Source organism: Condylostylus longicornis, unplaced genomic scaffold, assembly GCF_029603195.1.
Source record: "Condylostylus longicornis isolate FDR11 unplaced genomic scaffold, ASM2960319v2 ptg000012l, whole genome shotgun sequence".
Lineage (NCBI taxonomy): Eukaryota > Metazoa > Arthropoda > Insecta > Diptera > Dolichopodidae > Condylostylus > Condylostylus longicornis.
This window is the reverse complement of record NW_026577981.1, coordinates 382,399-393,803: the sequence shown is the minus strand read 5'-3', so window position 1 is coordinate 393,803 and position 11,405 is coordinate 382,399. Positions and strand designations below refer to the sequence as shown.

Genomic DNA, 11,405 nt, shown 5'->3' with positions numbered 1-11,405 from the left:
GTTTGGATGATTATTTTAAAAAGTTTTTTAGCAAGAATCGAAAAAAAGTTAATAAAATTAGGTGCGGGATCGAATTTTCAGAATCGTTCTAGAAGTCGAAACTCCGCTTCTAGGCAACCCATTTGTCGGTACTACCAAGAAGTTAGGCGTGACGCGCATAGAAGTGTGGGGTAGTGCGAGTTCTCCGCCTCCTTTTACAAAGCGTACACTGCTTCGCAAATTCAGTACAAATTCAAATTCCCAAAAACTAGATCGTGTAAAACTAGATAACGGGTTATTGTTACAATTAATAGCGGGAATCTACTCTATCTGATCTTGCTACATTTCTTTCTCCAATATACACTCATCTTTCATAGTTACTTAAAAAAACAAAAGCTGCCAAGAATTTAAGTTGGTCTGAAAGTTTCAATGACGCGTTTACGGCGGTAAAGGACGCTCTTGCTAAAATCACTTCTTTGGCGCACTTTTTTAGGATCGGTACGGATGCTTGTAATATTGCCGTCAGCGCTGTTTTACAGCAGCAGCATGGTAACACCAGGGAGCCACTCTCGTTTATTTCGAAAAAGCTACTTTCTATTTATTCAGCTAATTAAACATTTTCGGTATTTCGTCGAAAAACGTGAATTATCTCCTGGAAAATTCACTGTCTATCTTAGAATGGTTTCCAAAGCTCAGGAGACTGATAAGCAATTGAAAATCCTGTTTTCTGACTCGTCCTCGAATTTAAAATTTCCAAAAATTTCGCTTTCTGAATTGGATGTGTTTTGTGAGGTCTCTACCTCACAAAATCACCATTACATCACAAGCCCTTTGCGCCGTAGTATATTCCAACATTTACATAGTTTTCCCTACCCGGGAATTCGTGCTTCCCGTAAGCTTGTAGTAGATAAGTATTTTTGGCCGAAGATGAATTTCGATGTTTCGAAATGGACTAGAATTTGCTTAGCTTGCCATCGAAATTACATCGGTACACGAAATCACAATTCGAGAAATTTGGCGTACCTTCGTGCCTATTCAAGCGTATCAACATGGATTTGGTAGGACCTTTACCGATTTCCTCTGGCAACTAATACATATTAACAATAGACAATCGTTTTTCGAGATGGCCGCGTCAACAGTTGCGCGCACTTTTGCCGAGAAATAAATCCCACGATTTGGAACTTCATCTAAAATAACTACGAATTAAGGTTCACAATTTGAATCTAAGTTCTTTGCGTAGTTTACGAATTTTCTCGGTATTTGCAAAATTCATACGAGCCTTATCATTCTCAGCCGAACGGAATGTGACACTGTTATGACGCGGTTCCGCGAAACTTGATGGAATGTCATTCCGGCCGTACCTAGAGAGGCGAAAAAAAATGTTTTCATTCCAAAAGATTTGAACAACATGCTTTCGTTTGGGTTGATAAAGTTCGGGTTAGTCATTAGAAGCTTTAGGAAACATTTTATAATCAATATTAATGGGCGAAATTCTTCTATTTCAATTGACTACTTAGAGCCTATACTTAGCATTTTGGCTCGGAACTAAACGGTCATAAAAGCTCATCTCACATTAAATTTTATAATCCTAACTGTTAGACAAACTTTTCTTATATTTTGTATATTTTTGACTTCAATTTTTTATTCTTCATACTAAAATTAAGCATTAAATTTATTTCGTTACTACAATACAATTTTTTTGCTCTTTTATTTTAACTACATTATATCTCGGGGGAGAGTGATGCTGAGATCTTTCTTACAAAAAAAGGTTTTCCACTCCTGACTTAATTTACAAAATTTTGATAACTCTTTCACATATTTTCTTAAATATTAACGTAAGCTCTTAAGCTTTGCTTAATTATGTATATTTAAATTTCCTACTATGTATAATTAAATCACTTTGCATAAATAAATTAACTTACACATATATAATTTACTTTCATATTTTTCAATTGTAAATTTAATTTTTTTCTCTTTGTAATATGTATAAATGATTTGAAATTTTATACATTTTTTACTATTATAAAAGTTGTCACAGTGCAGCTAAGTTGAAGACTTAACATTTAATATTAACAAGTTTAAACCTAAATATATAAATTATATTTGATGTTTTTATCTTAAGAACAATAATTATATAAATTAATAAATGAATTAATAATAATAATAATAATAATAATAAAGAACATAAATAAATTAAATTGTTATAAATTTTAAGTGAATAAAATAAAAGGGTCGTCATGTCGTAAATTCAGCAGAGGCCATTGTAGATTGTTGAAGAAGTGCACCGCGACCAGAAAATATAGATCTATTGTGCTTTCAGCTAAGTGCGGGAGAAAGCCCTACAACACCCTGTCGAGACCCACCCCCCTGATGAGTTCAAACAACTTTGAAGGGCCGGTAGACCGCAGCTCCGTCAGCATGAGCACACACATCTTCATTCCTAGACCAAGCCTTCTAGGGTGAGCCCTAAGGCGACAATGCCTCGTTGAGACCCCGGTAAGGACTCTCACCTAGCTCCTGCCGAGTCCTATTATTTTCCTAAACCACCCCTGGTCATAATTTCCCAGAAGTTCCTTAGCCTGTCGAAGTCGTGGAAGGCACCCCCAGAGCTCCAAACGCTGACTCTCCGTTTCCTTTCTTGATTCTCCTCGAATCGCATGTAGTCCGATTCCACAGAAGGGCTCTGGCCCAAAAAGAAGCGTGCTTGCGCCCTTTCTCGCCAACGCGTTTGCCGCCTCGTTTCCTTCTACGTCCACATGTCCAGGCATCCAGCACAGTGTGACTCGGTTGCACCTACCCAATATGTTGAGAGCTTATACTACTTCAGAGGATAATGAAAAAGAGCTCAAGGCTCTGATAGCAGACTGACTATCCGACCATGGGTTCAGTGAATTTGGTTCTTGGCAGGTCTTTGATCCATCCGTGTACCACACTATGGCATGTGACCCGACCGGTTAACTCGCAAAATTTTCCTTATAGTTTCTTCTGTCGCTCAACAACGAGTTTTTTCTCGTAGGTATATCTTCTAACCATGTCGTCTCTTGGATGCGATTATCCTGGCCGGTAGGACCTTCCCGATCTCCATCTCCGAGCAGTCCCATCCAATTTTTCACTAACCTTAGAATGGGCGCCTACGCCTCCAACTCGACAAATAGATGTAGTTAGATTTTCCCAGAATCACCTCCATTGCCGCGGTTGGACATGTCATAGTCCCAGTGATGCAGACGCATGCAAGTCTCTGCAAACATTTCAGGTTCCTTTTTGTTGTCTCAAGTGTAAATTTTCTGCCCCAGGGAACCGCCCCGTATGTAAAGTGTGGCACCACCATCATGTGGGTGGATCGCCAAAGAAGCCCGCTGTCAAAAACCACACCGAGGTAACGTATTTCATATCCGTTTTCCTTTCTACTGTCTCCCTGCACACCTGTATAGTGCGCAGACGCTCCAGTTTTCTTTTTCTAGTGAAGAGCACTAGGGTCGCCTTGCTAGGATTAAGTTGGAGCTCTATAGCTGTGCAGAAGATTACCGTGCCCCGCCCGACTACAGTTTCTGCAACCCTTGTATCATCATTTATATTAAGCATCCTGGACATCCAGAGCGACGTCGTGGTGTCCACGCCCCTGCTCCCCAAGGCCCTCTCTATCGCCTCGTGCGAGGTGTTATCGTGGGCCTGCACAATGTCCAGAAACGCACAGGGCGTCATCTAATTTTGTTCTAATGTCCTTGTAGCCATGTCTCCCCTTCAATACTTAGGAAGAAAGACCCTATACCAACCGCAGGTCCCTTCTCGCTTGGCTTTAATGAAAAGCCTGCGAAACTCGCCCCTAAGGTTCTCTAACCTTCAGGTCCACCATGGTGCGTCGTTGCGCTTCCTGGTCTGCTAAGGGGTCAGTTCGACTCAAATTACTCGACCATGGCCCTCCCATCCTTTCCAGTACATGATTAGTGGCCACTTCTTTTTGCTGAAGTGCTCCACCACCTTTTCCACTTCCGGTGGTCGTGCAAATGCCCCGTATCCCGGAAAGTATGCCGATTCCAGTACCATCTCTATGCCTTTGCCTCGAGTATTGAAACATGCCTTCACAGGTGTGAGATCCCTTGTCATGTTCTCTAAAGGTAACACATAACACTTAACATAATTGATTTTCTCTCTATATATCAAGGCTTCTTGCACCATAGCTATACCCAGATGTTGTTTCGTGAACATCCTTGCCAGGACGACGGATGCCGCCCTAGCATGGTAGGGGTTCACCTGAGCCATCCTGGTACCCTTACCCTTCATCCCTTCTGGGTGCCGAGACAGGATCTTCCCCTGCCATCAGAGCATCTTCCTCTTGAGACGGCTCTTTCAGAATGCGAAGGGTTAGCTACAGGTCTTCAATCATCTCATCCATCGTTTTTACCGATTGGGGTCGCCCTTCCTCAGGTGTTTCATACCCTCCAGAGAGTGGTTCCTCATCGCTCATCCTCTTGACCACTTTTGTAGCGGTATCTAGAGGTTTCTCCTGACCAACCGCCCCCGATATGGTATCCGCCGCCTCTGCCGGCCCCCTTCTGAGACCGTGAACGGGAATTTTCCCGAACCGGTAATGCAGAATGTGACCGCTCTGCTTGATGGCCTCGGCTGATGCGTCATCATATTTAGAAGACCTAACCACCCAGGTCATCTTGTTGTCCCATGAGTTTCCAGGCCCGAGTGCGAATACCTCTATTTTGGGCCTGAAAAATCGCCAGCGTTCTGCTTAAGTCCTGTCTCGCACTTCTGAAGACGAAGAGGCTGATGAATTCTGGTTTCGGGATGTCGTCTCCCTTCTTAGCGACTAATCCCGTTTCTCTAACGTTGGCGCTAGTTACGTACACTGCACTATATAAACTCATATATAATATAACTTTCCTACACTATTAGCATATAATATAAATTTTCTATACAATCACCAATCATATTAAATCATATTACAATTATTACCCCAGACTATGTATTTTAACAGCCAACTAAAGTCGCATGTTCTAGGCATATGTTTTTAAAATAAATAATTATGTCAATATTCTTAATTTGTTCATTGTGGGGTGAGCACGTTAAGTTCAATTTATCCGTATTTTCAATTTAATTAATTAAAATTTTTTTTGATTATAAAAAAAAAGAAAAGAAAAAAAAAAAAAATAAATTTTATTTTTCGATATAAATTTGCTTATTATTCAATAATAAAAGGCGAATTTCTAAATACAAGTACAATATTAGACAGAATCATTAAAAAACCAAACTTTGGAAAAATAAAAAAAAAAAAAAAAAAAAAAATAAAAGAAAAGAAAAAAAAGTTAAAAAAGAAGAAACAAAATTTTATTTTTCACTAAACGCTCTAAATTTCATATATTAAAATGTCGTGTGGAAAATGCAACAAAAAAATTATTGATAGATTACATAAAACATTCGAATGTAAAAAATGTAAAATTTTATACCATTTAACATGTGTAAGCAGTGCATCACAGAATTCACAAATATGTGATAAGTGCAATAGTACACCAAAAAGCTCGTCAAACTCAACATTGCGTAATCTCCTGCCAGGTTTTGTAAAGGCATCTGACAGCATACAACAGAGTGGTTCGTCTAGTTTGGCCGAGAATAATAAATTAGATATTATCATTGAAGCTGTAAAGAATATGGAACGTATTCACGAGACGTATGTAGAAAAAATATTACAACTTGAACATGAAAACAATAGTTTAAAGAAAAAAATCAACGTCCTAGAAAACAAAGTTGAATATTTTGAACAATCAATGTTGTCTTCATCCATTGATATAGTCAACCTGCCGGAACTCGAAAATCCAAACTCCATCGAAACAGCGGCCGGAGTATTGAGTTCAAGCCTTAATGTTACTATAAATTGTGATGACATTAAAAAATGTAGCTCCTGGAAAATAAAAAGACGAGGTGAGAACAATTCAAATTCAGCGCCTACGAGCATCATGAGAGTGGATTTTAATACGCATGACGTGCAACAACAGGTTTTGAAGAAGAAAAATGAGTTAAAAAAGAGCATTTCTTATCAAGGTAAGAAAATATTTATTAATCAAAGTTTAACCAGTAGGAAAAGGTATTTATACAAGGCTGCCATTGAATTAAAAAGAAATAATAAAATTAAATATGTTTGGATAAAGAATTCTAAAATTTTAATAAGGAAAACTGAAGGAGACGAACCAATCGTTGTGAGAAATCTCAGCGATTTGGATAACATATAATTTTTTCGAAATCAATTTTTAAATTTTGTAAGTACATAGTACTAAAATTTTATAGAAAATGAATTCATCTCTTTCAGTTTCCTTTCCATACAAAAAAATTAAAAATCCTATAATCCTACATCAAAACATACGTAGCTTAAGAGAAAATTTTGATACCTTTTTATTACACCTTCAATCTCTAGAAAATTCTCCTTTAATTATTATTCTTTCTGAAATTTGGATTTACAGCGAAGAAGAAAAAAATTATAATATAGACGGCTACAATTTACACTGCAATTGTAATAACAATTATAGTTCAGGTGGTGTTGCTGTATACACCAAAAAAGATTTATCTTCTAATTGTAGCTCAATTTCTATAAGTACCGCTGATATAGTCAAACTAGCATGTTATCTCGAGGGAATTAAATTCACAATTTTTTCGGTTTACAAGTTTAATAACACGGGTCTCCATTACTTTGTTTTTCTGAATGATTTTGACGATATTCTAAATAAAGAGAAAAACAAAAATCTTATTGTAATTGGAGACATGAATATTGACTTATTAAAAGAAACTCGCGTGAAAGATAATTATTTACTCATGATGTCGTCCCACGGGTTAACTTCCTTAGTAGAGTTACCAACTCGCACTACAAATTTTAGTTCTACATGTATAGATCATATTTTTTTAAGAACTTCTAATAATTTAAATTATTTGGAATTCGAGAGTGAAAACTTAAAATTAGGTATAACTGATCATAATATGGTTATTTTGAATATGTTATCTCAAGTTCCTAATTCAGACTATAAAAAAGACAACCAGCCAATTAGAATTATAAACTTCTACCGTTTAAACAGACTTTTAGATTCGGAAAATTGGGATAAAGTTATTATATTGGTTTCATTGAAATATTAAATTCACATATATCCAACAGTTATAGGGAGCTTAATTTAGCTAAAAATAAAAGGAAACTTAAGCCTTGGATGACAGACTTACTTTTAACTAAAATAAAATATAAAAATAAAATAGGTTTAAAAAGCAGAAACCAGCCCGATAATGTTGAATTAAGAAATTCTTTTAAAGATCTTTGCAAGGAACTGAGTATTAATATAAAAGAGGCGCGTAATCTATACTATAGTTCTGAACTTTCAAAGCACAGCGGTAACTCTAAATTGGAATGGCAAACTATAAATAACATATTAAACAAAAGCTCAGCGAATACACAGGTCAACGAAATTGTAATTGGAGACAAAAAAGTTACAAACAAAAATGATATCGCAAATGAGTTTAATAATTTTTTTGTAAATTCAGCTAAAATTTCAAGTTTAAATAATATAGAACAAAATAATTGTTATTGCACAACGAATGTACTTAATATGCTAGGTACAAATATGCATTTTAATTCATTTGGCTATACAGATATAGTACCTGAAGAAGTATATCAAGCTATATTAGTATTAAATAACAAAAAATCATGTACAAGTGATTGTGTTAATAATTTATTATTGAAAAAAATTAATCGAGCTGTAAGTCCGGTATTGAGTTACATTTTTAATTTGGCTGTATATAGTGGAACTTTTCCATCTGCACTCAAAATTGCGGAAGTAATACCTCTTTTCAAAAAGGGTTCTAAACTGGATGTTGCGAACTATAGGCCTATATCATTGTTACCTTGCATAGGAAAATTGTTTGAAAAAGTAATAAAAAAAAGAATGCTTAATTTCCTCTATAGTATTGATTTTTTTGATAAAAACCAGTTTGGTTTCTTAGAAAATAAATGTACTGAAGATGCCATACTAAAATTATGTTCGGAACTATACTCGGGTCTAAATGACAAGTTACATACGGCTGCTCTTTTCATTGATATAAAAAAAGCTTTCGACACAATAGATCACCGAATCCTTGTTAAAAAACTTGAAAATATTGGATTTAGAAGTTTTATGTTGGATTTTCTTGATTCTTATCTGTCCAATAGATTACAAAAAGTAAAAATTGATAACGTTTACAGTAATTTTGAAAACATCTCTTCAGGCGTTCCACAGGGCTCGGTGTTAGGACCTTTGTTATTTCTTATTTATATAAATTCTCTGTTTAGTCAACCCTTTCAAGGGAAAATAACTGGTTTTGCTGATGATTGTTCTCTTTCGTATAACGAAATAGATATTTCCACACTTCAACGCAGTATAGAATCAGACTTGATTCTTCTTAGAAAATGGTTTATGTCCCATAAACTTAATATTAGCAATAAAACAAAATTAATGTTCTTTAAATTAAATGATCTCAGAGCCATTCTACCTCAACATTTTAATTTCACTTTTCATGCGAATGAATGTTCTAGTTTTATATGTAATAAAGAAAATTGTAAACAATCTAGAACCCAATTTTTCGGTAATTGTTCTGGCAATTGTTTTGAAATTGAAACCGTAGAAAGCTATAAATATTTGGGTGTTACTATTGATAACAAATTAAATTGGAAAACACATATAAGCAAATTACACAACTATATGTTATATTGTATTCGTGTATTCTACTGTTTAAAGATTTATTGTTCAATTGAACTGCTTTTAAAAATTTATTATGCTCTAGTCTACTCGAAACTTCAATATGGCATAACGAGCTGGGGAGGTACCTATTATAATACGCTGGAGCCAGTTTTTTTGGCGCAAAAAAGTATACTGAAGATCATTCATGGAAAATCAAGACTTTTTCATTGCTGGCCTTTATTTCAAGCGCAAGCATTATTACCCTTAAGACATCTTTTTGCGTATAAGTGCTTAATTAAATTTTATAAAAGTAAAAATCGCTTACCTTCGCGCTTTTGTAATTCTTATAGACTAAGGATAAATAGTCAAAACTTAGTTCGTGTTCCTTTAAGCAGAGTAACCCACTTTCAAAAATCTTATGATTTTCTAGCTCCGAAATATTACAATAATTTACCGCAGGAAATTAAGGAAGCTAGCACATTAAATAAATTTTCAAAATTGTGTAGAAACTGGTTATTGACATTTGATTATAAAGATTTAGAAATTTCATTGCATTAATGAAAAAAAAAAACAAAATTTTCCCTCACTGGTCTCCTTTCATTGGAAAGAAGTACTAAGTGAGGATTTGCTCCAAAATTCTTAAAACTCGTAAATGTTCTTTTCTGCTCTTACTCGTTTGTTAAAGCAATCGATAATAAGTGCGGAAAAGGAAGACATTTGCAAAATTTTTAGTTTTTTTTTAGTTGAAATGAATAATTGAACGTATATTTTTTTTTTTATCTTTTAGAATTGAATGTCTCGGAGAATTTTAACAAATATTCCCCAAATTGTTCTGGTGATGTTTCTGTGGTTTACGATAAGAATTACATAAAGTCAATATATATTCATGGTAGATCTGTAATAAATGTACGCCCTGACATGGATCCCGAGAAAATACTATGCATATTTCAAGAATTGATAATAAAGAAGGTATCGAAATTTTCAAAGATTACATAACAAAAAAATATTTCAATTGTAGTTATAAAGAGTTTTATAAAAATAAGGTGTCTAAAATAATACTAGATTATATATGTTGCTCGGTTTACCCTTTTTGTACTTGCACAATTAGAAAAGTTTAAAATAGTAAATTAATTAAATTCAAATAAAAAAAAAACAATTAATATTTATTTTAAGTAAATAAATGTAAATGTAATTTTAAAAAACAAGAAATATACCCCACCCCACAAAATTTGTATGAATAATAAGTAATATGTGGTAGTATCGGTGCATAATACTATACATCACTAGTGTTTATTTACACTACTGTATAGTTTATCATCAATTTGCATACATAGTTATAAAATAAATAGTTGTATTGCATTAATCTTAAGATTTTATATGTATATTTGTGAATTGATACTAAAATAAATAAATAAATAAATAAATAAAAATGTTCCCATAAATACTTTAAGTTATATGTATATCGTATTACATTATTGCTTTTGACAGATTTTTGTCAATTCTAAATATTCAAATTACATACTGTTACCTAATTTTTATAATTTCTTTGTTAAACTAAAAACTGCTGAACTAACATAAAATATGTATAAATACTATAGAAATAAAACGATTAGAATCAGAATAAATCTTATGTTAAGTGAATTAATTAAATCTTTGAATAAAGTGTGTTTTTGATAATCTAAATTCGCATTTTTTTTCCTACCTGTGTTAATACGATACGTAATTGGCGCAGTCGGTAGGATCGGTAAAAGTTAGATAGTTCGCATTGAATAAGTATACAACGGTTTATTGTATAATTTATTTAATTCGGTTCGCGGTAACAACTTAAAACTTTAAAAATAAATAATTTAAAACGAAAAAATCACAAATTAAAATTTAAAACTTTGAACTTATACGGTGAATGTTGTTTTAAACAAAAAAAAAAAGTGTGATACAAACTTAAAAAAAAAAATTTTTTTTTAAAGAGTGTTGTGTGTTGTGCTACAAATCAACGGAAAATGAATTTATTATCATTGATACAATTTTACACAAATTTTTACACAAATTTAAAGAAAAATTTTACACAAAATTAAAAAATCTTAGAATGGTTTCCAAAGCTCAGGAGACTGATAAGCAATTGAAAATCCTGTTTTCTGACTCGTCCTCGAATTTAAAATTTCCAAAAATTTCGCTTTCTCAATTGGATGTGTTTTGTGAGGTCCATACCTCACAAAATCACCATTACATCACAAGCCCTTTGCGCCGTAGTATATTCCAACATTTACATAGTTTTCCCTACCCGGGAATTCGTGCTTCCCGTAAGCTTGTAGTAGATAAGTATTTTTGGCCGAAGATGAATTTCGATGTTTCGAAATGGACTAGAATTTGCTTAGCTTGCCATCGAAATTACATCGGTACACGAAATCACAATTCGAGAAATTTGGCGTACCTTCGTGCCTATTCAAGCGCATCAACATGGATTTGGTAGGACCTTTACCGATTTCCTCTGGTAACTAATACATATTAACAATAGACAATCGTTTTTCGAGATGGCCGCGTCAACAGTTGCGCGCACTTTTGCCGAGAAATAAATCCCACGATTTGGAACTTCATCTAAAATAACTACGAATTAAGGTTCACAATTTGAATCTAAGTTCTTTGCGTAGTTTACGAATTTACTCGGTATTTGCAAAATTCATACGAGCCTTATCATTCTCAGCCGAACGGAATGTGACACTGTTATGACGCGGT

The 11,405-nt window shown here is 34.2% G+C and overlaps 1 protein-coding gene across 1 annotated transcript; it reads left to right on the top strand.

Moving 5' to 3' along the window:
* Positions 1-5,344: 5,344 nt before the first annotated feature.
* On the top strand, positions 5,345-10,021 carry LOC129619365 (uncharacterized). The gene is made up of 2 exons (XM_055534608.1): positions 5,345-6,027; positions 9,463-10,021. The coding sequence occupies exons 1-2, from the start codon at positions 5,355-5,357 to the stop codon at positions 9,669-9,671; spliced, it is 882 nt and encodes a 293-aa protein (XP_055390583.1). The 5' UTR covers positions 5,345-5,354; the 3' UTR covers positions 9,672-10,021.
* Positions 10,022-11,405: the final 1,384 nt, after the last annotated feature.

Bases quoted from the DNA above. Each gene is read 5' to 3' on its own strand.
- LOC129619365 (XM_055534608.1), top strand. From the start codon at position 5,355: ATGTCGTGTGGAAAATGCAACAAAAAAATTATTGATAGATTACATAAA. The intron at 6,028-9,462 runs GTAAGAAAATAT...TTTATCTTTTAG, and splicing joins AAAGAGCATTTCTTATCAAG to AATTGAATGTCTCGGAGAAT.